A 26,678-nucleotide genomic window follows, 5' to 3' on the forward strand; every position below is an offset into this window, starting at 1 on the left:
AATGTTATCGCTGACTTACACTGTCAGAATTAACTGTTATGCAGCTATGGCTAGGGAGTGGATCACCCTACTGACTTGCTCTCTCCCTGGCTATATCTCCTGATCACAGCAGGTCTCAGCAGTGAAACCCGCTGTGATCAATCACTTTGCCTGATGACATGCCAAAAGTTATTTTTCATGACAGTGAATAACTAAAGATACCTAATGTACCTTCAGTATCCAAGAAAGTAACCCGCCATATACTGTAGGTTTACCTTTATGTGAGACATATGTCCTTACTTAACCAGCATTTGAAAAACAAAAAAAAAAAATGGGCCAAGCCAGACCCTCCTTAGTGGCTCTGGGCTAATCAATGAGAGTCCTATTGTTTTATGATCCCCACTAAACTGCACTATACATGCCTATTGATGGTTTTAAAGGTCTTGTATACCCTTCCACTATAAGCAATTGGTGGCCACTGGGGCTAACAAAGATCTAGAGCCATTAGAAATGTAAAATGTTAGTGGCATTTGTAAAAACTTTTTTGTAAAGTAAAAACTAAAAAAACAACAACCCTGAGACCAAGATCACAGCTAGCCCCAGGACTGAGACCTGCTATGTATGTATAGACATTTACAAATCACACTAACACTTAAGCAAAAACTTTTTCTGTCCTTCTCATCAGCGCTCCAAGGGCCTCTACATAGCAATAGCTTTACATGTACAGTCTGCATCAATAATGGGTAACAGGGAATATACTAGTAAACAACTGGAAATCGTATTACAATACACAGACTTATTAAATTATACCGGTGAACAGAAATAACTCAATTTAAGTATAAAAATAAGCAAAATAAAGGAGAAAACAGAGCTCTACCATAACACCATACATGAGAAGACAACTTTCTTACTAACAGTTTGCACAAATTTGCAGTCTCCTGGGCATAGCCAAGCCATAATGTGGCTGCTACTCTTGTCTTGCTGTATATCTAAAGCTGTTCTGCCATGCTCAGCAGTCTTAAGCCATGCAAACTGGAGCGTGGCAATGGATAGCATGCTTCAGATAAAGGAATGCATGTTTAATCCAGCTGATGAGAAGTGATTTATGGATGCAGATCTTTTCTCTATCTTCTGGGACCTACTTTTAAATGGTTTTAAAGCTCATCCAATGGACCCAAATGCCCACGTATGGTCTGGGTATTGGGCATCAAGTCATAATGAACGCTAATATTTTGTATATCTACATGAGATTACTGGGCACTTCACCTACATTGCACCATGTGCGTCCCTAGTGCACCCTAGCTATGAATACATATGAAGCATTGTGTCACCCCTAAACTTATGCTTCTTTATAGGGAGACTGCATATTCAATTCCCCAATTCATTTCTATTATCAAATTGAACAGGAATTATTCAGACAGAAAAGTAGCAGTGAGGAAACCAAAATCCTTAAGGCTCCTCTGTAAGAAAGAATGTTTAATAAGGTCCTGTACTTGCTGCAGCATAGGCAGAATACAAGCTACGTATATAACAGCCTGTATCTTACTGCGAGGATTCACACAGTACATGGAGATCCCTACTAAACATGCACATTCAAGGCCTGGTAGACTAGATTCCAATAATGACCATGTAATTGTTGTGAATGATATGCTATGCTCGACTACATTAGTTCGCCTAGTATTAAAAAAGACCTGCTGTTTTGGAAGTTGACTGCTTTGCATTAATGAATTGTAATGAGACAGATGGGCAATGGCTGCCATGGTAGGGTATGAATGTTGTGTTAGCCCCTGCACCACTGGAGGGGCCGCTATTACAAGGCAGCAAATTAGCAATGCTCAAGACAAGCAGTCCTGTACATGCGGGTCAGGCTGCTCCAGCAGTGAGGCGCTCAATGCACAGCATGGAATAAAGAGAATTGAAGCCCTGTGAATGACAGGGAGCATTCCTTTATCGTACCTTCATAGTCAGAGCGACCTGTTGGGAAGACTCCCGTAGCAGACAGGTAAATCAGAAGGGCACTGTTTGCAGGCAGCTCCTACAAAAGAAAAAAATGGAGAGAGGGCATTGCATTATATAATAGAGGAGATGAATAATAAAGAGGGAAAAGAATAAATAAATAAAAAAAAAAAAGAAATAAAGATATGGTATTTATCCACCATCATTGTGCGCTCACCCGGGCTACAATAAAAAGGCGTAGGTGTTTATAGGACTCTTTGGGGGAGAGAATTTATAACAAAAATCACCCCCCCCTGACAGATACCACCGACAGCTGATAGAATCCACCAAGATACAATGAGGTCCAGCAGGTTACAGCAAGTTAACTGTAAAAAAAATTTCCCAACCAAACAGCACTAGGCGATCAGCGCCTGTACAACGGCATTAGGACCACTTTGTTTGCTTCCCTATCCGGTTGTGCTTTCTTCTTAAATCTTGAATATACTGCATACTCATTTGCTACATCACCTGGATTGCCTAACTAGTACATCTGTAACTGGCACCCAGCTCTGCTACATCATCACTGCTGAGCCGCAGATAGCCTGACTATTCCTGAATACTAGATCTGCACTGTGCACTTAGCTCTGCTACATCACTGCACAAAAATGAAGATTGCCACAGCCAGATTGTGTACAGCTCTGCAACATCGTATTTTTTGTATAGACTTTAGTTGTTACCTATAGAAACTGTATATTCTAGGCTTTTTGGGGTATAACAAAGCTGGTGGAAACAGGAGGTGCTGCCTGGTTGGTTCATGCTCTGAGTAGCGTCAGAATAAGATCATAACAGAAATCTGTGATTGAGGATCTGAATAGTGCCCAATGCAGACCTGACCACAAAGTTTAAAAGGAAAGTATTTTGTGGTAAAGTTTAAAATGATATTTGGGGGTAATGTATTTCCTTTGAGGAGAGAGCCAAAAGGCACATGGAGTCCTTTAGGCCATGCAATGCTCCACTGGGGGAAAGTAGCTCTGCTTCAGAATGAAGACAGCTAGCTCTCTGGTGCCACCTACTGGAGGTGGGATCCCTGAATAAAGTTGTAGTCACCCATCTTACATTTCCCAGCAACTACTCTTTTGTCCCACCATGTCCTAATAATGTCACAGCTGTTCCTATCCTCTCTACTACAGTCTAAGAACACTACTACTCCCATTATGATGCAGTTGTCTGAAAGTTATGGTGATGATTATCGCTAATGAGCTGTATGAACATATCTAAACGTGACAGTCGCACAACATACTAGATTTACCATTAGTTATGCTATAGGAATTCTAAAGCTCTTTAGGCAGTAGCCCATGCTGTGACTAACCTGCATATGTTAACTCCTTGGTTTCTGCCAATGCTTGCTTGCTAAATATGTATACTTGTATGTAATGCAAAAGCTATACTTTGTGCCTGCCGCTCTGCTCCAACCCCCTCTCACAGCATGAGGGTCACACTGCAGCTGCAGCCCCCTCCTCCCTATTCTATTATTCTATTATTTTGGTTCTTTTTTTTTTCTTAATGAATGGGAAGGTTTCTAAACATTCTACACATACAGATGTCATTTGTGAACATTGAAGGGTGAAATATTCATAAGAGAAACTCAAAATGTAAAAGGACTGTCAAGAACTGTTGAGAGCAGCAGCAAACCCCCATAGAAAACATTTTCTACTCTGAACAGTTCCAATCATGCACAGAGGTGGCAGCAGAGAGCAATGTGTCAGACAAAAAAAAAAACACCACTTCCTGCTGGACATACAGCAGCTGATAAGTACTAGAAGACTAGAAGTAAATTACAAATATATAAAAAGCTTTCTGAAACAAGCTGATATGAAAAAAAAAAAAGATTTCTGCCGGAGTATCCCTTTAAAATGATAGGTACACTTTAACTGTAGCAAATCAGTGTCAGGCAGCCGATGCAGAGGCAAATCAAAGATCATGGGGCGTAGATACACACATCAAAGACACAGTTCTACTACTGTACAAATCACTGTTCAGACTACATGTGGATAATTATGTAAAGTTTTATGCACCAGGGTGCAAAAAAGACAATGGTCCTGGAGTGGGTCCAAAAGGCAAAGGAGTGAAAAATAAATGGAATGTATGGACTACAGAAAACTAACCTCTATCTCATCTGTGTTTGTTTTTTTTCTTACTCTGGATCAACACCACAGACTATATTACTAGGTTAATGTTTCTAAATTGACATGTGACGCACCACAGGTCGTCGCAGGTTTCGTTCAGAGAAAACTTGCAGCACGTCGATGAGATCTGTAAGATCAACCACATGCTTTGTACACTAAACCACTGCAGATATTATCTGTAAATCCACAGGTAGAATACACACCATGTAAGTCTTCCCTTACAGTGAGCCCATAGGCAGGAAAAGGGGAATTATGGGAAGCTGATCAGGAAAGCAGATTCTTGTCTATATATAACTTTATATTCATGTTTTTGACTCGTCTTACTAACGCAAAGAAAAGCATTTGTACATTAGCAGATGCTCATTCACTTATTTAGTAGGCTACAGCATAAGCAGGGGGCTGTCGGGAAGCAGACAACACATAACTAATGCCTCCTACCACAGCTGCAGGCTAATGCCTGGTAGGGAAAAAATAGCTAAGTATTTAATTACTACAGTAACAAGTTACTTAGAGACAAGACAATTGTATATATTTTACTAGACATAGTCGTACTGATCAATACAGATGAAGAAAGGAACCCCTTTTTTGCAGTGGGTGCGATAGTAAATCAATAAAAAAATAAAGCAACCCTCCAGATTCCTTTTCCTCTGATGGTTTAGTAATCTGTTCTTTATAACCACACACTGACTCCCTGCTGAGTCTGGGATACTTGTGTTATGCACAGCAGCCAATCAGAGGAGGCATAGCTGCAGTCTGAACCAATAATGTGTTAGTAGGCGTGTCTTAGACTACTTTACACTACCGGTTAGCACTGTAGCTAAGCTGTAGTCACAGATCACAGCTCTGCCCTAATGGAAATAACCTAAAAAACAGCCAAAAAATAAGCTCTGGAGAAAATAAACATCAGGTGAGCATCACCAATAGGTACTGACTTAAATTTTATTATTGAGCTCCTGACTAGACCCAGATAGGGAGAAAAAGTAGCTACTTTCTCTCTTATTGACACCACCACTAAACTGCACTGTCCCACCAGAGTGCTCATTTTTATCTTGCAGCTTTTGTGCCATTTTAAAGGTACTGTCCTATTAAAAAAAATGCACATTTTTGAAGCGTAGAAGAAAAACCATATGAACATGGAAATACTATACACAGGCCACACTGATGTTGCAACTTGGGTAACAGCAGGGTAACATCTGCATATCCTATGTGTGCATTTAGGCGAGTGTGCATAATACAGAAAGTTAAGAGCATAACCCCACAAGGACCATACAATGCCCCCAAACGCTGTTAAGGAGTTAGTAAAGTCAAAATAACATGTAACGTAATGAAGTCTTCTCTACTGAGGTCTATGAAACCTTACTGACAAAGATGGAAATTGATTCTGCAACATTACATAGATCTGTTTAGTAGAATTAAGCCTGCTGCAAGCTACAGCATTGCCTGCTCCAACACAGGGCATGCTACCTGACTGTCCATGATGCTCGTGACTAGAGATGTGCACAACTTCTTCAGCTACAAGTATTCAAATGCTGAGCCATCGGACTCACTAGTAGAGATGATCTAACAGCAAGGAACGGGAAGGCAGCAGGAGTCAAATGCCGATGGTTCAAGTTCGATTGAACCTGAAAATTTGCGCAGTTCGATCATCTCTACTCACTAGTCATATTTGTAGGTATTGTCAACTTCCAACCAATCTACTCACAATAAGAGATTTTCCTGCCACACCCTTAAAGATAACTGGGCCTCAAACAAAGCTAAATGCCATAAATGATTAATAAATTTTCTAATGGAATAAAAGTCTTTGTATCGGTATTGTATAAAGCGCATTTATTTTCCTTGTTTGATGCCAAGGATACGGATATCCAGTGAAGATGGTACTGTGTATCTCCTTTAACAACAAAAACTTTGTTAAAGTTGAGTAATCATCCTGCTACATTCACTCTCTATGGTGCCGCCAAATGTTTCCAAATTAAGCACTTGTTCTCATAGGACATGAATAGTTTGCAGGCCACAGTGGTTGTGCGGGCACAGTAAGAGCTCATTCATTGCATGGGCGATTGCATCACAGTTCTCAAAATCATTGGGGGGCCAAGTAGTCGGACCCCCAATGACCAGCTTCTTATCCCCAATCCTATGAATAGGGGATAAGCTGAGATAGGACAACCATTTTAAACAGGAAAGTTGACATTTTTGTTAATAAAGCTTAAAAGGGTTATCCAGTGCTACAAAAACATGGCCACTTTTCCCCTCTCTTGTCTCCAGATTGGGTGGGGTTTCAAACTTCGTTCCATTGAAGTAAATGGAGCTTAAATGCAAATCACACCTGAACTGGAGACAAGATAGGGAGAAAAGTGGCCATGTTTTTGTAGCGCTGGATGACCCCTTTAAGACTAGTGTTGAGCGGAGATGCCAAACTGTCCGGGTTCTGCAACGTTCTCTGAACCCATATGCTCGGCATTCGACTCCCTGCGGCTGGAGAAGTTGGATGCATCCTGAAAAACATGGATACAGCTGTAGTTTAAAAGGTAGACAATGTATAACCAGCAAACATATAAACTACAGCACGTTTCCTCTTAATCCCAAAGAAATTTTAGAAATGAAAGTGCAGGTGGAGGCCCATAACTGGTCTCCATAAGTGGTAATGCATAGTAATCGGCAGGGGGCTATTCTGCAGGTGTAGGGCCCACAACTGGTCACCATAAGTGGTAATGCATAGTAATCGGCAGGGGGCTATTCTGCAGAGGGAGGCCCATAACTGGTCTCCATAAGTGGTAATGCATAGTAATCGGCAGGGGGCTATTCTGCAGGTGTAGGGCCCACAACTGGTCTCCATAAGTGGTAATGAGGGTAATCGGCAGGGGGCTATTCTGCAGGTGTAGGGCCCACAACTGGTCTCCATAAGTGGCAATGCATGGTAATCAGCAGGGGGCTATTCTGCAGGTGTAGGGCCCACAACTGGTCACCATAAGTGGCAATGCATGGTAATCGGCAGGAGGCTATTCTGCAGGTGTAGGGCCCACAACTGGTCACCATAAGTGGCAATGCAGGGTAATCGGCAGGGGGCTATTCTGCAGGTGGAGGCCCATAACTGGTCTCCATAAGTGGTAATGCAGGGTAATCGGCAGGGGGCTATTCTGGTCCCACCAGACCCAGCACAGTCATCAGCCGAAGTGTCTGTTGCTAGGTTACAATGTGAATGTATTCAGGCATGGCCAATCATACAAAGAGGAAAATATGAATCATACGGGAGTCTGATGCGTCCCCTAATGAATAATTACAAAGGGAAACTTTATCTTACAAGTAATGACCTAGAATAGTAGCAAAACAAGTAAAATCTACATATATACATTTCTCAGTATATTAAAAAGCTTCTTTTCCTGCTCCTATAATAGATAATCTCCTGTTTGGCTGGGGAGTGGGGGAGATCTATGAATTATGGCTGATGGGGCAGGTAGAGGACTTCCCCGGCCATGGTTCAGGCAACATGATTGGTTCTGTCATGAGGGCCCCTTTCTGACAAGAAAGCTGGTTAGACAATCCCCTGTGTGTATCTTAGGAGCAGGATCATGTTGGTGAGTTCCTAAGAATAAAGAAGGGGAATATTAGGGCACAACAGAAAGCTAATAGGCAGTTACTGGATATGGCTGGGAGATGCAACTGTGAGCTTCTCTCCCAAGCTCGCCACTGAGTCTGCAGTAGATGGGGCACGCTGCCCTCAATAAGTCATGGTTGAGAGGCGAGCCAGGAAGAGCAAAAAAACTCAGCCGTGGGCTTCTGATAAGACCCCGATTGATCAAAACTTTTGACATGTCTTTGTGACGTGCCAACAAAAGGAACATTACAGCAGCACAAAGCAAATGCTAAGATATATGGATAATATGAATGATTTTAAACTACAATACCATAAGGTGGCCGTAACAGCATGACCCTGCACTAGTTATATATCTATATCTGCCCCTCCCGGGCTAGTACTAAGTCAACAATTTCAGAGCTTCAGCCATACTCCGCTTATAACAAACCTGGGGATAGGTGGAGAGCAAACGAAGATGGAAGCAGACGCTTTCTACATTTTTTTTTCAAATGACACTACCATTCAATTTTTAGGGTGTTTTTTTTACTTGTTGGGGACTTACCTTGAAAGATGCTGCTAGGAAGGTATATAGTTGACTGAAGGTTGGCTTATACAGAAGGTACTTATGAGGGTTTTCGCGTTTTGTAGGCTTCTCAGCAGGATCCTGCAACACATGCAAAATGGATAAGAAAACTCCTGCAATATGATCTACAATACTATCTGTCTAGGGCACTGTTCACACTTCAGTTTATGATAAAGTAAGAGAGTTATGCAGATACCAGTGACCCTACCCTATCTGCTTTGGGGCTCAAAGTGGTTCCTTTGTTTCCGACAGTAAGAACAGGGGTCAAAAGGCTCTGCAATGCTCAATAGACTCCCATTTGGTAGTGTTAACCATTGTAAAAACTCGCAAAATATGATCAACAATAATCAAGAACATATAGCTACCGTCAGTCCTGGCTTATTCATTTGAGAGGTCAGATTCATTGGTTCTCTCTCCAAAGCTTGTAGCATCCGGAACATGTCTATTGTCAGCTCACTGAACTTCACCTGCGGCAGTGGAACAATAATGAGAAAAATAAATAAATAAAACAAGACATTGGAGGACCAGCTTACCCAGCAACTGTTCATGGAAGAGGGGATAACAAGCTAATTGCTGGGGATCTGACTGCCAGGAACCCCACCCATCCCAGGAATGGGGACACAATTGCCTCAAAATGAGTGGAGCAGTCACCGTGCCTGTGCGACCACCGTGGTCTGCACTCCATTCTCAATGATGATTGGTGGAGGCCAGACCCGCTTAATCCATTCTGATCAGCAGAACTGAAGGTGCTGTGATGGTCCAGCTGGCATTAATAAGACTAAACTACAGTACCAATCCTAACTGCATGTGGATACGAGCCATTGTGTATGAGTAAACAATGAAGAGGCTACTTCCTTCTATTAACATTGATGCCAAGTCTAAAACCTCTTTTTAAAAGGGTGAATTCACAAAAATCCTGCAACTGTCCCATTGATTTAACCCCCCCCCCATTCAGATAAATGGAACAAATTTACTCTTGCAGAAATGTGTGCAACAAACCTACCACATATGAATTTACCCTAAAACTCATGTACACTTTAGCAGCGCTCATCCCAAAAATGTAGATATACATAAAACAGAAGGTGTACTGGTAAAACTTACAGGAATAACTAAATGGGTGGCACCAGTAAAGCCTGCGGGGATCGGCTACAACTCTCTCACCTGATTATTGCAGTTGCCAATGATAAGTGCATCGGCCAGCATCAACTGTCCCACCACCATGCCCTGCTCCAACATGGGCCCTGTCCCCTCCGCCAGTCGATTGGATATTATTACAATGGTGTTGTCATCATTTAAAACCATCACGGGGTCTGCCTGCCACCGGAGAGAAGCTGAACATTAGGTGAAAAGTGCAGTTTTATCACACGGAAATAGCCAACAGTCGAACAGACAGTCTACGGTAAAAAGAGATCCATTAAAGATGAAATATATTGAAGATGAAGTCTCAGGGGAGATGATCTGAAGGCCGTGTGAAATATAGCCGCTGCGACCCAATCATGAGGGAATAATCGCAGAGCCTTGGAACTTTCCGACAGTTCATCAGCCGATGCCGGCTACCACTTCATTATTTAGATTAAATGTAAATGAGATGCCAAGCTGAAAGAATCGTCTCGGGAGGAAAACAAGGATTTTTCATGTATTGGATACGTTGTTTGAAGCTGAAATGAGTAAGTGATCTGCATCTCCTGCACTCGGGCTAATGCATAATGTATTACCTGGTTAATCCCTGTCTAAATATTGCATTTGTACCCCTAATAGTCAGTTATGATAGAACAACATGCCCATACTAAATATTCTTCAAACCATTGATCATAAAGGAGTCATTTTTCTACTAGTCAATGTATACAGCATCACTGAAAGCCAATCACCCAGACTCATGGGACGTCAGATGGCTACATCTCTAATGGTCCTAAAAGTACGCTCATTGTTCTAAAAAACATTACGTACATCATGGGTGTCATACTCAGGCCCTCCAGCTGTTACAAAACTAAAGTGCCCATCATGCCTGGACAGCCAAAGCCATAGCTTTGGCTGTCCAGGCATGATGGGAATTGTAGCCTGAGTGACACCTATGATGTAGATCATGTCTCAAAACTAAAGTATCAGTAGGGTTATGTAAACCCTATGCCCTATTCTCTGGATAGGACATCAATGTTAAACCAAAAATGCAACCTGTGGCTTTTTATCTAAAACTACAACCCTCAGCATGCCCCAACAGATCACAGCTGAGTAGTGAGATCCTGCAAATCAGTAGGCTATCAACTACGTCCAGTGCGAGAACTACACATTACCAGTGCATGACATAATAAGTCAATGTTCACAATGTAAGAAGAACTAGGACGTGGCTTCAAGATGCATTAAAGGAAATATACGGAACCTCAATGAAAGCAGCTACTTCTTGCAGTACAAGATTCCACTCCAGCTGGTCTTCTGTATTGAAGCGGTGTGTATAGTCTTCAATTTCATCTGACAGCTCCTATAGAACAAATATCAATCGGTGAGACATTATAGTTCACAACAAAGTCAGAGCTAGGAAAACAACCCCAGGATCCATAAGGCCATTCCTCTAAATTACAGAGTGACAATGTACATAAAGAATGACAGACTCCAGGCAGGAAGACATGAATCACTGAAATGAAGACGTCCAAGTCCATCAATTACCTTGACTAGGTCTTTAACAACATCCATTTTATTGAGCAAGAGGCAGACGACGATGAAACGTGCGTAGTACCGCAACTTCTTCACAACCAGCTCAGGCCTAAGAGACAATCACAGCGATTATGGAAAGTTTTTTTTTTTTTTTGAGGCTGTAATCAACAACATGACAGCTAGACATATACCCCATTTATTTAAGGCACATGATCCCTGGCCCCTAAGGATCGAGGGGGTCAGGCTACTACATCATCCCTACAGATCACTCTCATATTAATTAGTTATTAAGCATTGAAGAAAATCAAATGAGAAATTACAGGAAAGAGGATCATTGATCACTTAAGTTCCATGGTGACCTAAGAATTAGCACTCGCAAAAGGTCCAACTCTTCTGGGCATATTACGGTCAAGTAAACTTAGTCTATTTAGAAGTTCAGCCTGTATTAACTTTTCATCCCACTTACTAAAGTGTTAGACTCGAATGGGCTTGGAAGGGAAAGCTATAGGGAGCTGCTTGACCTGTCCAACACCGACCAGTGATAAGATCACCAATTTTAAGGTCCTAAGATCCCCATACACCTAAGACTTTTGATGGCCGAACCCGCTTCTCGCAGTGGATTAGGCCGTTAATCTAAGATGTATGGGGCTGTTCTTAACTACTGACAGACAATGTCAGTGGTGATAGGGGTTGGCCATGATGGAGAAGCCCAGCTGACTCCTTTGATCACAAAGAAATATGCGGCTTACCCCTCCCCATAGAGAACACAACAACGCTAGGCCGTGCCAAACGTTCCTTTGTATGGGGAGGATTGGTGCTGGCCGGGAGACATAACCGACAGCTGAACGATCGTTCGGCAATCAATCGCTGAAGGTGTATGGGGGCATTTAAAGGTGTAATCTCATATCATAAAGTGATGTCACATCCCTAGGATATGTCATAACTATTGATAACCATTGATGAACAACATATCTTAGCTTTATGTAAGTGATACACCTCGAACTACATCCAAATGTGAATGCTGAAATTTCGTCCGACATTAGAACTTAACGCGTTGTGTTTAATATCATGGATAGAGAAGAGTCTTCAATATACTCGCTATAGGGCAGGAGAGACATAAACAATAAGTCATGTGTCTGTTTTATAATACAGGATAATTCCTCTAAGAAAAAAGGTGTCTTGAGAGTCGGTATTCTTTAAAACCTAGTTTATAGGCCTGACAGGGATCCAGGCAAAAATGTTTATGAGCATCAGACTTAATGGAGAAGGTAACATTAATAATAATATATCCAACAAACGTTAATGGAATCCTTATTGTGCAAAGGAACAATAGAGACTGTCGATTGATCCAGTAATAGTACATATGGGAAGTAACAAAAAAATGGCGGTTGGGACTACTGGGTTATTCAGTCTATAAAACAAGGTCTACCCTGGAGTTATTTTTTCTGCTCTCACATTAGGAGGATGTATTACAGGCTTTTCCCCAGTAATACCGAACAACGTCAATCCAAAAATGTGTTGGTATGCTATGAATGTAATTAACACAAATAAAATAGAACAAGTATATTTCGATGTCAGACCACCGGTCTGACACCGGTCTTATGAAGACGACTTTGATTTGGCTATTATCCTGAGTCATGTTTCAAGTTTCCTTCATGTGAAAGAAACTGATTTAGTACATACCAACCAATAGGTGGCAGTAAAGAGACAGTTCCTTCCTTCTGCAGGAGAGATCATTTGCATACTTTTTCCCCATGGAGCACTGCCTGCAAGGTCTTTTCAATGAAAACAAGCACCCTCCTATCCTAAACCGCCGGATTTTAAGGGTTTATCCAGGATTAGAAAAACACACCTGCTTTAATCCAAAATTGATATGAGAGAGAGAGAGAGAGAGAGAGAGAGAGAGAGAGAAAAAAATATATAATCTCAAATAACCTTTTAATATGGAAATTGAAAAAAAACGGCCTCCTGGTAGTTTGGTGTATAAGGGTCCTATTACACTGAGCGATTTTTAATGATTAACGACTAACAATCGCAAACTAGATTGTTTGTAGTTAACCTGAAATCGTTCACCATATTACACAGAACGATGGTCGTTAGTTACGATAGTTACTATGGTCGTTATTGCGATCGTTACTATGATCGTTCATTCCTTCTGATCCCCAAAAAACAATGAACAATGTGCTATTACACTAAACGATTAGTGAAAAAATGGGGAACTTGAGCGAACGAACATATAATTACAGCGAACGATTAGTGAACAATTAAGGATAATTTTAGGTTCAGATCTAAATCAATGATCGACATACGAACGATTTTTCGATGGTTGCCTGCAATTACACAAAAAGATTATCGTTTAAATTTGAACGATTTAACGATTTTTACACGATATTCGTTCCGTGTAATAGGGCCCTAAGGATGGGTAGAAGTCCATTGCCATACATGAATAAAGTAAAGCTCTGAAATGTGCAATGGGTAACTTGCATTGGTTGTTAAAAACTGCAGCAGAATCCCCCCACCTTTGCCCCAAACTACCTTCTACTAGGTCTACAAAAAGAGATCCTGTGCTGAAAAGGTTTGGCCAGCATTGCCTTATGACCTCCGGCCTTCCATCTGTTGTAACACTACAATTCCCATCATGCCTGGACAGCGAAAGCCAAGCTTTGCCTGTCCAGACACAATGGGAATTGTAGTTTTGCAATCCCTGCCTTAGACATTGTGTGTTTATTGTTGGCTGACCTACCAAGAAATATTATATGGCGAATTATATGGCGAATTTCAGAATTATTCCCTAGTAGAGTGCAATTCCGTTAACATTACATTAGAGAACACCATGTTCTGCAGCTACCTAATCTTACTACCGTACTATCCTTGCTTACACTTCTTCACTCTACCATGCAGTGACTGCTAGAAGAAAATCCTACCTGTATATTATAGGATCAATGGTATTTTATTGGGTCCGTGAAGATAAACGGGAGTATAATACAGTGGGCTTTCCCACTCCCACATCTTCTCATTTACCATCCTCAGCTGTCCACATTCTCTGCTGTTGTTGGGTTGGACTTTTTAGATGCTTCATAAGCTGGTAAGTCAACTTCCCATCAAATATCCCCCCCTCCCCCAAACATTTGTACCTGTCGCGTGGAGTTATTCTCATGTCCGAGAAAGCCTCCGCAGTAATCTATCCTGACAACCAATGTCAGCAGCTTAAGGGCCGCTGACTGCGATGACTGTCAATGAGCGCAAAACCTTCACTGGGGCAAAGAGTTTTACAACTGACACTTAAAGCAACGTGCGGAGACACAAGGACAAAGCACAAAACTGCAGAAAACAGACCTAATATTAAAAAAAAAAAAAAACTTCTGCAGATGGTAGATACCCCAAGAGTCCACCAAGCTCCCTTTTTGGCCTGTCTTTCATTGCCCTCAGTTTTTAACCCATACACATAGTAGTTCACACTGATGATCTTCCCATACGGATCAGGCATCTACATTACATATATGGCGTATACTATAGATAAGTAGTACATGTGTTTTACAAAAAGAAAGAAAAAAGACTTTTGATAAGTTACAGATACATGTCTTAAGACCCCCACCATTCTCTAGAATGACCCAGGAGAAGTGCACCACTAAGCACTTCACTCCACGCCTTGCTGCAGCATACGGCTTAGACCGGGTTCTCACTATGTAAGACACCGGCCATTCTGTGACTCGGCTGGCCGGTGTCAATGAAGATCATCCCGGCTGGTACTGCAGTATTAGCCGAATGATCTTCATTTCTGTTGAACTGGGATCTGTGTGTGCCCTCATCCCAATTCCCCATTGAACACAATGGTGCCTTAGCCGCACTCTCCATTGTGTGACCTGTCAGGGTTGTGCGGCTGCTATTCAATGAATAGCAGCTGCACAAAATTGACATGTCAGTTTTCGCTGCGGCCGCTACTATCCGGCTGGGATCCCATTGAGTGCAGTAGAAGGTAAGTTTTGTATTAATCAGGGCTGTTGTTGCAAATCGGCAACAATGGCCGTGATTAATATAAAACTTACAGAGCCATGTCCTGCAGAGGAACAGAGATCATTTAGGGTGGATGCACATCTATGAACATTTCTGTACATGATGGACAAGATTTACAGATATTAGAAACATACTTCCAGTAACAACCTCTAGAGGGCGATAACTGATGGGTTTCTGGATTCTAAAAGGATTTAAACAGGAAAAAAGAATTTATTGTGCAATATGCCGGTCTTACCTATCCTCCTTGGTGACCTGGGAATAGTAAGATCGCTGTCTAATGGCAGAGTAGAAAGAGAAGGCTTCATTTAGGTAACTCGTCTCTGATGTACGGAGACTGGAAGAGAAGAGAAGTTGATATTCACACACTGATATATATCTGTACACAGTATACCTCCTGCACGTATCATATCCAGGTCACAACATCTATACAGAGGCTGCTACTGCCTATAGGCAGGAACTGCAAGAATGAGGTTACATATATGTGTGATGATAAAAGCAAGGCTCAAATATTTTATCTGTTTAGACCCCATTCACACTGTTTTTATGGTGCTCAAGTCCATAAAATGCTCCTGACATATATACTCTGTGTGTCCATGGGTACTGCTGTAATGCTGCAATTTTTTAGCTGTTCTTTTTTAATACATGAGATCCCACAAATGGGTCAATGGGTGATGTAGACATCTGTACAGAAAGTAGAACACACTGCAATCATGTCTGTGTAGAGCACAGTCCCCACAATAAAAGTGGGCAGGAGGGATTAGGACATACAGAATCAGTGTCAGTCACTATCCTATCAAACAGGCTCCCTTCACTTGATAGCCTAGATCAGTGATTTTCAATCTTTTTTGAGCCGCGGCACACTTTTTATACTTAAAAAATCCCGGGGCACGCCACCAACCAAAATGGCACAAAATGACACTAAAACAGCACATATTATACATATAGTTAATAATATACATTCTAAATGTATTTATACTCAGTGTGAAACCTGGGCCTGTTTTCTTCTCCCCCTGCTTTTCTCCCCACCATACTTCTCCCCACCATACTTCTCCCCACCATACTTCTCCCCACCATACTTCTCCCCACCATACTTCTCCCCACCATACTTCTCCCCACCATACTTCTCCCCACCATACTTCTCCCCACCATACTTCTCCCCACCATGGCACACTGGTTGAAAATCACTGGCCTAGATGATTTGTAACAGATTTGTAAAAGACTTCATATAACTAACCACTAGGTGTCTCATTTCTCTGAAAACTAATGTCTGTTGCCTAATGTTAGGGGAACTCTGACTCTAGCAGCAGAGACCAAGATAGAACACAGGAAGTAGGAATGTGGCTTATGCTGCGTTTACACAGAGCGATAATTCGCCCAATCGATTGTTTAATAATTTTGGTGCAACGATTTGGTTTTTATAACGATCAGCATTTAGACAGTGAAAAATTTGTAGAAAAATTGTTATTGTGATCGTTTTTAAGATCGCTTAAGCCCATCTTTCACATAGGGTGAATCTTTGAAAGACTAGTTACACGAAGCGATCTGCAAATTTTTAGCGAATGACAATGACTTGAGAACATGCTGAAAGATCAAAATGAAAGACTTCTCGCTCGTCGATTGATCGTTCGCTGTGTTTACACCGAACGATTATCACCCAAATGCGATAGTTATCGCGAAAATTCGAGTGATAATCGTTCCATGTAAAGCAGCATAAGTTAGTGCTATATGCAGGAGAGAGAGAGCCTGGGCTTTGTACCTGCAGCTGTCTTTAAAAGGTAAATCAAGGCTCCCCTTTCATCTCACCAGGTGTAGTGCTGCTTGTTGTGCTGCAGCTGCCTTTTCATTTCCACCAGTGCATCCTGTAACCCTTTCTGTCTCCACATACTATCTATAGTAGTGTACTTTATCCCACAGCAGTGCCCACCTGTTTAGTCCAGTACAATGTTATGGCACAGCAGTAAGGAGTAGTCATTTTGGCGTAAAAAAAAACAACCCATTTACATTTGAAACATTGTAACTATGAAATACACCTTGACATTTTTTTTTCAATAAAAAACATGTGTACTGGAGATGAGCGAACCTTGTGCATGAATGCAAACTCATTTGATTACTGGTGGCTGAAAGTTGTTGGACGCAGCCCTAAGAAACCCTTAGGGCTGCATCCATCTTCTTCTGTAATCAAATGCAGAGAGTTCATGTTCAGATGAACCCCAATGTGCTTAAGGTTAGGTCATCACTAAATGCCAAGTTCTACACAACAATCTGGTGCCCTGGACCGTTATTCTGCTTGGACTCTCTCCATTCACTTGTTCACGTCCCATAGAACATAATAGGCAGAGCTGCACACATGCATGCCCACCTCTCTGTTCTCTCTCCACCTCATCAGGAAGAGAAGCTGCCCTGGTTGTAAGTATACTATATATACAATCAGTTCTCTTAGGAAGCTATGTTGTACTACAAGGTGATCTCCTCTAGTTCTCCCTCTTTAAAAACTACATTTGAAAGTCGTAGTATTCAATGACATTTGGGTTCTACTGTGTTTCTAATCCACTCGGTATGAGTCCCACAGTGAAATAATGAAGAACCTGCCATCTCAATGTTCCACTTTGTTAGAATATACTTGGATTTATAGGTCGTAACAAATTATTACGGGCTTCAGAATTAGGCAACGGCGACCTTCTGACCCAGGGCATGAGAAAAATCCCTTGAATCTTCAAACACAAGTGTCTCTAGCAGGAAACAAAGCCCTGCTGGCTGCCAGCCTTTCAAGTTAACAAGCTGACCGAAGAGGAGGGCCGAAACCCCCAACCGCAGAAGCGTCTGACATGGCGACACTTCTTATTTCTAATCTTTAAGTAACACTTAAAAGGATCAATTCATGTATTCAGATGAAAAAAAAAACTCCCCATTAGTTAAAGATCCTTAGGTAACTTCAGATCATTAGAGTTTTAAAATAGCCAAATGGAAAATAAACCAAACTGTATTACACTATTACGCTGAGCCGTTCCCGCTCTGTTGGAACCCAGTCCCTCCGATATCATCCATACATATGACGTAAATTTATTGATATGTCATGTGATCATGGCAGCAATGAATCTAAACGTATGATGCAGTTGCAGTCTGCTGCCGAGATCATGTGACTTATGGAAGACAGACAGGACAGGTGTGGATGGTGCAGGAACAGTACTGCAAGTGTTAAGTTGGTTTAAAGTGAAAATCTTTTTTCTTTCAAATCAACTGGTTTCAGAAAATTATATAGATTTGTACTTCGATTTTAAAAATCTCCAGTTTTCCCATACTTATCAGCTGCTGTATGTTCTGCAGGAAAGGTTTTCTTCCTAGTCTGGACACCTGCTCTCTGCTGACATCTCTGTCCGATACAGGAACTGTCCAGAGTAGGAAAGGTTCTCTATGGGATTTGCTACTGCTCTGGACAGTTCCTGTCCCCAGACAGAGATGTCAGCAGAGAGCAGTGTGTCAGACTCAAAAGAAAACATTTCCCGCAGAACATACAGCAACTGATAAGTATGGGAAGACTTGAAGATTTTTAAATAGAAGTAAATTACAAATCTGTATAACTTTCTGAAACTAGTTGATTTGAAAGAAAAAAGATTTTCGCTGGATAAAAATGGGTTATTTAGGATTTCTTGCAAAAACAGTGCCACCCTTGTCCCCAGGTTGTGTGTGGTATTACAATTCAGCTCTATTCACTTCAATGCAAGTGAGCTAGAAAAACACACCCAACAGGAGAACAAGAGTGGTGTTATCACTGAAATATTTTTTTCATGTTTTCTGACCCCTTTAAGTTGCAAGTCAATAAAAACATTTCCAGGAAAACATTTTACTTGCCAATAATGGTTATGTGCACGCTAATACAAACGGAGAAGCAGGACTTACAGGCTTTCCATTACTTTCATGGGAGCTATCTATCCTGTACAGCCCTTTTCCTGTAAAATGTTCTAATAGTAAGAAAAAAGGCCTGGAATATCGAAGAGATTGAGGGAAAATCTATACAGGACTAGAGCGGACTTTATTCTCCTCTGAGCCACTGCCAAACAGAACGCTCTGGAGCCTGCATACAGTACAATAAATCCTCCTGCTCTCAGTGATGCAGCAATATACAGGGTGCACGGCTTTACATCTGCTTACTTCTATTTCCCATCAGCAGATACTTACTAATAGTGGTAATACAACTGACCAATCTTAGAGGCAATTTCTCCAATCTGCCAACGCTTGAGGCCATACCGATTGTCCAGCACTTGCCTAAGGGACAAAAACATCATTAAAATCTTTAAAAATTAAAAAAAATTAAAAAAAATACAAAATTTTGCCCTCTCATCATTGTTAAAATGGTGACATATTACAAATGATTTGTCTTTTTTCTACACATGGCTCTTCATCCAAAGCTTGTAGAATTTACAAAGCACCATTTGATTTGAAAGATTTCTTTTTTGTGACTACCCCTTCAATTTTTGACCTATATTTTTTTTTTTCTGCAGGACTCATATCAGTCACTCATATGACCCAGCAAAAAACAAACAAACAGTAAAGCGCTTGGGAATGGAGCAATATAGTCACTAGTAGGTGATGTTCAGTCCATGGACCTGGTACAAGTATACAACAACTTACTCTGGGAAGACTAAACAGCTTTTGGAGGTAGCTTCCTGGCAATTCATGTGTTTAACTCCATTAGAAGCCTTAGAACATGTCTGGCTTGACTTTAAATCCCATTAATGTCCTAAGGCGTCTTAATGGAGTGAAACGCTGATAGCAGTAAAGTTCATTCTCCTATTGGGCTTCTGAAAATTGCCTTCCCAGCATAGATGCTCCTCTTTCCTCATTCGCACGACTGCTGACCTCTGTTCTATTGATTGTGGGGTACAAGATATGTTCCTGTGAGGAGTCTGGCAGCGCCTTATTCCCATCTCTTCAACAAAAGCATGCATACTCCACCAAACTGAGTGTGCAAGTGTATGAAGGCTGGAGGGGCTGACAGATATTGCATGGCTTAAAGGGAATGTATGACTTAGGGCCCTATTCCACTGGACGATTATCGTTCAGATTATCGTTAAATCGTTCGAATCTAAACGATAATCGTTCGGTTGAAATGCAGTTAAACATTAACACTCGAACGAGAAATCGTTGATCGCTTATAAGACCTGGACCTATTTTTATCGTTGCTCGTTCGCAAATCGTTCGCATTGAATAAGACATCGTTCGAATCTCGTTCGCAATAGATACGAACGCAATAGCGAAGAAATAGCGAAGAAGAAACGATCGCAATTACGATCATAAGTAACGATTATTGTTCCATGGAAATGAGTGACGTTTTCAGGTCTTTCGCAATAGTGGTCACGTTTGAGATCGTAATCGTTAACGATTATACAAACGATAATCGTCCGGTGGAATAGGGCCCTTAGATTTGCTTTTGCCTGACTAAATCCAGATCTGAGATTCTGAACATGTTCTTTTTATCTGTTCTATTTTTCTGACTGCATTTAGTGACATGCTTTATGGTAACCTCATGGACATAAACAGAATGAACACTCCTTTGTATTGGGCACATTTGTAAGCATGCTTGTGACCTCTGTGACTGTACAATTCTATGGGGCGGAGCTGGAACACTATGGGGGAGATTTATGAAAGGGTGTAAATATATACCTGGTGTAAACTGCCCACAGCAACCAATCACAGCTCAGCTTTCAGCTCTGGTAGAATATAAGAGGAGCTGTGATTGGTTGCTGTGGGCAGTTTAACACCAGGTGTATATTTACACCCTTTCATAATCTCTCCTATCTGTTGTCTTTGCTATCTACTAGTGTCACCTTTTGCTGCAATGCTGAACAGATAAGGGCTTTCTTTTTTTGGCCTGTCATCTTTTAGGACGGGAATTATTTGAGGCCAAATACATCAGTGAATTCATAATGACTGGAGTGATTTATAAAATAATGGACGTTATTTGGCCTCAAATGGCCGTCCGTCAAAGACGATGTGTGAACATAGACAAAAAAAAAAGCATGCCTAATTGCCCATAGCAAACCAATCAGAGCTCAGCTAAACCTCGTGATTGGTTGCTATGGGCAACAAGTAAAGATCATGGTAAACTTCTTGTCAATGTCACAGTCCTGTGTTGTGAGCGACAAGCAGCATTATTAATAAATATATTTTGTCACATTTTATGAACATAGATGTGGACAATATAAAGTCAGTTACACCCTTGTTTACCTCAGACATAGAATATGTTCTTCAATTTGCTTTACTCCGATTTGCTCAATGTAGATTGTAGAAACCACACAGCCCCCCCCTCCGGCCTCCGTACCATCAATTGCTCACTTCATCTACACCTTGGCAATTATTGCTCTGTAATGTGATCCTTAACCCCGTGACACCCATTTCCTGGCATTCTGTATTCAAATTACGATCCGAGTAATTGAAATCAAAAAGTGACAGGAACCGTCCGCTCCAAAAGTTATGCAAATCACATCCTAGATTACATCTTCCATCTATACCACCGTCTCCCTATCTGTTGTCATTCTCCTGATTTAGTTAATGAAAGATCACATATTACCCATCTGATAAAATGGAAAAAAAAAAAAAAGCTGTCACTTAAATGAACGACAACAACAAAAAAAATCTCAATTGTTTAACCATATTTAATACTAGGAATTATTTTTTATGATGTAATAATTTTAGATTTTTTTTTTTTACTAATATAGATATATAATGTTTGTTGAGTAATTCATTGGTATTCAATTAAACATTACATTAATGTTAAGGTGTTATTTATTCTGATAATTTTATAATAATTTAGAGACGCCATATATTATCATCTATTTAGAAGTTATTGTAATTAGTCAGGACTGTATAAATATAATTATCATATAAAAATCATAAATAATAAAATCACATAAATTATAAAAGTTATATATAATTTAGATTCGGTATATAATCACTAGTCACACATTTTAACATATATATATATATATATACATATATATATAATATATATATATATATATATATATAAACATTTTATGCATATGTTAACATTACATTTTTTTGAGGGAAAAATATGTCCATATTTTAATAATTACGGCCATAAATAACAATCATGATCATTATTTACGGTCGTAATTATCAAAAATATTTCTGTGTTTTGACCATTGCCCATACATGTATTATATTATATATTCCATGATTGTAATATAAGATTATTATAATATATATATATATATATATATATATATATCTATATTCCTACAAATTAAGCTTTATTATTACTTAAATAGTACGTAATTAAATAAAATATTCATTTCATTGATCACTTTTTTTTTTACTACACCATTAGGCCACAGATTACTTTATATCATCACCCTTATATATTATATATATATTAAATATATATATTATGTAAACTATATAAATGTATGCAATAAATTAGTTTATAAATGAATATATAAAATGAATCTTTTATATCATTCTAATTATATAATAATAGTAATAATAATAAAAATAATAATAATAATAATAATGGCACATATTTGTTTTATCATATATATATATATATATATATATGTGTGTGGGTGTGTGTGTGTGGAGTATTATTACACACCCATATCATTATTATATTATTATTATTATTATTATTAGTAGTAGTAGTAATAGTAGTTTTAGTTTATATATTAATATTACCACATCAATGTTATTACTTTATAATAAATTAATAAATACATATAATATATTATCGCACAAATACAAATATTCTAATGAAATTAAAACCTCACTATTTGGAATCTTTATATCATTAGTAAGGTGGTCGGATGCAATAAAGTAAGCTATCCCTAAACAGGGTGACTATGTATCAGGGCAAACAAATAAAAAAGAACACAGACCTCCCTCCCAAGCATCAGTCACCACTCAGCGTGAAGGCAATTACTCAGCCCCTATCTACATTTCATTTGCCATAGTTAATTCATCAATATTCAGGCTAGTGAATGGTAACGCATATTGCTCTATAAAGAAAACAATGCCACCTTTTAAAAACTATTTAATGATAGGAGTTGAAAGTGGCAGCTGCAAAACTAAGTAGTGGACCCTAAACCGTTAAGTAGGAGAAATAGTGAGGAAATCACTGATTGCTTAGAATACAGTAGTGAATATGTTCTTTCGACTGCAAATCAAGCCGCCGGCTAAAAAAAGACACAATCAAGACTATAATGGCCTCCACTTCACAATCAGACAAGTGATTCTTACTTTAAAAATCCTACCATTGAAGGCTGATTGCTAACCCTGGCCCCATTTCTAATCTGAAGGGCGAGTAATAATTTGGAGAAGGAATTATAACAACTTCCCAACAATTTAGCAAATGGTTATTATTTTATGGGCCAGAGAGAAGCCGATTCTGCTTGTGAGACATTTCTCTCCTTATTCTGCACATACCTACCACGGTCATTTTTATAGCATGGTGATGAAGGAGAAATTCGGTAGGTGGCTAAAAAAAAAGAGAAAAAAAAAGAACGAAAAATCTGGACCTGACAGAGAATCCGGGAAAATTGGGAGCGCACATTAATAACCAACTAGAAATTAGGAACATTTCAATCAGATGTGGTAATAAAATTTTGGAAATTTGAAATCAAAAATTTGAATTCAAAAATTCAAAATGCATTTCATAATGTCGTTTTCTTTTGTAAATTTTTCTTTTTCATGGAAAACAAGCTACATTGTTCTATCATCTAATATTACAGATGGAGAGGGAAAATATATGTATATATATGTGAAGTTTTTGAATTGTTGTAACTTTTGGCAAATCCAGTAATGATATATTATCATTATTAGGCTATGTTCACACAAAGTAAAAATTAAGAAAAAAAGCGTCCACTTTTTCTCTTTAAAATTACATCCTTTATTACCACATTTTAATTGACCCCATTGAGTGCAATGGATTGAAGTCAATGGAATGACGGACGTCCAATACACACAGTGTATTAAATAACCCGCGTTGTCTGCGCAGAAGCTTAAAGGGTAGTCCACCCCAAAAAAATTTCTTTCAAATCAACTGCTGCCATGAAGTGACAGAGTTTGTAATTTACTTCTATTAAAAATCTCAAGCCTTCCAGTACTTATCAGCTTGCTGTATGCCCACAGGAAGTTGTATTATTTCCAGTCTGGAGAGCAGGAGGGGTTTTCTATGGGGATTTGCTCCTGCTTTGGACAGTTCCTGACATGACAGAGGAGCAACAGAGAGCACTGGTCAGACAGGAAAGAAAACACTACTTCCTGCTGGACATACAGCAGCTAATAAGTACTGGAAGACTTAAGATTTTTTAATAGAAGTGAATTACAAATCTCTGGCACTTTATGGCACCAGTTGATTTGAAAGAAAAATTTTTGGGTGGACTACCCCTTTAAAATAATAATCAATTATTCGCGGACATCTTTTGCAAACAATGGATGTTATTTTTTTTATTGTTTCCTATTAAATTCAATGGGATTTTAATTAAAGACACACAAAAGGCCATTAATTCACTAATGTTCCAACAGATTTCATTACAATGTGAAGCTGGAAAAGCTGGATCCAGTCCTGGGAAGCTTCTTCCAGTTTCCCAGGACTGGATCCTGATTTTGATCCTCACACCCAGGGAGGAGCAGTAGGGAGTGGAACAGAGTCTATAGGCTAAGGCTATGTTCAGACGCTGTATGACACCGGCCGTTCCGTGACCCGGCCGGGTCACGGAACGGCCAGTTTCAGATTAATATCATCCTGGCCGGTACTGCAGTACGGCCGGATGATCTTTAGCGCTGCTGAATTCTAATGCATGTGGCCGAGCAGCACCCTCCATAGTATGCACTGACAGGACATGTCAGTTTTCTACGGCACCACTACGGATCCGGCCGGGAGTGTATACTATGTGTATACACTCCGGCCGGGATTCCCTTAGCTTTCAGCACAAACATAAGTTCCGTAGTAATCCACGGCCGTTGCAAACAACGGCCGTGACTACTGCGGAACTTACGTTGTTTGAACATGGCCTTATACTGTAAGCTGCTTGCCAATGAAATGAAGCGCTTCACTTGTTTATTATATTCCTTAAAAAATTTTTTCTCTAAAAACAATAGAAAACAATAAACAATATTAAAAAAGAAAAACATTTTGAGTTGTAGCCACATACTATATTATTGTTTTTTTTTTTTTTGTTTATGTATAAAAATTTTAGTTTTTCCCAAATTATTCCAATCATCCACCAAACCAAATCATAGATCGCATGATAAACAAGAATCTAATAAAAATTTGCGTTCATCCCATCCACTGAGCAGCTAAAAAAATATGAAAAATCCCTACTTTTTGTGTTTTCACATTGAGTTGCTCCCAACATTGTTTTTGTTTTTAGTATTCTGGGGTTAAGTAAAGGAAGTCATAGAAATTAGACGATTATTAGGAAGCCTTGAGTGACCTTTTTCATGTCTCTCGACCTCTGACCTTCCTTCAATCCCTCCATGTATTTGTGCCAGGATACTTAGAACTAACATTTAGTTAAAAACACACCTACATCCAGACCATTAAACACTTTTTTCCTCAATGACTTGTTTTTCTACTTACCTGTACTGTAGATCAGTCTTGTCAAACTCTGGCCCGTGGTGCCATTATTTTTGGCCCGCCATGCTTTTCTATTGCTGTGTTAAATTTGGCCCACCTGACGTTGCAGCAGATTATAATTTGGGTGGTCCGTAGAGGTGCTTGGACCACCCATATTATAATCTCGCAGGCCGCAGTGCCACAACCCTGGCAATGTGGTGAAGTCAACGCGCGCATCCTCGACGGGCGCCTCCTGCAGCCTCTGGAGCCGCAGGAAGGTGAGTCCAAGCTAAGGGGGCAGTCCATGACAACTACAGTAGGGCTGGCTTCTATTTTAGCGACTATTCTTTAGGACTGGCTTCTACATAAGAGACTGTTGGGGAGGGCTGGCTTCTACATAAGAGACTGTTGGGGAGGGCTGGCTACTACATAAGAGACTGTTGGGGAGGGCTGGCTTCTACATAAGAGACTGTTGGGAGGACTGGCTACTACATAAGAGACTGTTGGGGGGGCTGGCTTCTACATAAGAGACTGTTGGGGAGGGCTGGCTATACATAAGACTACGGAGAGGGCTGCTACTATAAAAAACAACTATTAGAGAGGGATGGCTACTACTGTATATAAGAGACTATTTTAGGGACTGGCTTCTGTTTAAGACACAATTGGGGATGGCTGGCTACTATATAAGACACTATTGGGATGGCTGGCTACTATATAAGACACTACTATTGGGAGTACTGGCTACTATATAAGACACTATTGGGAGGACTGGCTACTATATAAGACACTATTGGGAGGCTGGCTACTATATAAGACACTACTGGGAGGGCTGGCTCTATATAAGACACTATTGGGTAGGACTGGCTACTATATAAGACACTATTGGGAGGGCTGGCTACTATATAAGGACACTATTGGGAGGACTGGATTACTATTTAAGACACTATCGGGAGGGCTGCTACTATATAGACACTATTGTGAGGGCTGGCTACTATATTGGGCACTTAAGAGGGCTGGCTACTATATAGACACTGTTGGGATGGCTGGCTACTATATAATAGGCTATGGGGGAGGGCTGGCTACTATAAAAGATACTATTGGGGCTGGTTACTATAGTATACTGTAGGAGGCCTGGCATAGTATTTGTGCACTTCAGAGGGGGGGGGGCTACTTACATGGGGCACAGTT

The 26,678-nt window shown here is 40.1% G+C and overlaps 1 protein-coding gene across 1 annotated transcript; it reads right to left on the reverse strand.

The window, feature by feature from the left end:
• Window positions 1-1,935: 1,935 nt before the first annotated feature.
• On the reverse strand, window positions 1,936-25,020 carry LOC138775697 (protein SCAI-like; the record flags this gene model as incomplete). Its single annotated transcript, XM_069956006.1, has 10 exons — window positions 1,936-2,014; window positions 8,234-8,335; window positions 8,620-8,721; window positions 9,416-9,568; window positions 10,632-10,730; window positions 10,916-11,012; window positions 15,153-15,251; window positions 19,094-19,180; window positions 23,357-23,408; window positions 24,931-25,020. Coding segments are annotated over 10 exons (960 nt in total), but the record flags the coding sequence as incomplete, so codon positions are not given.
• Between the last annotated feature and the right edge of the window lie 1,658 nt (window positions 25,021-26,678).

The sequence above is a fragment of the Dendropsophus ebraccatus genome, unplaced genomic scaffold (assembly GCF_027789765.1).
Source record: "Dendropsophus ebraccatus isolate aDenEbr1 unplaced genomic scaffold, aDenEbr1.pat pat_scaffold_1911_ctg1, whole genome shotgun sequence".
In the NCBI taxonomy this organism is placed as follows: domain Eukaryota; kingdom Metazoa; phylum Chordata; class Amphibia; order Anura; family Hylidae; genus Dendropsophus; species Dendropsophus ebraccatus.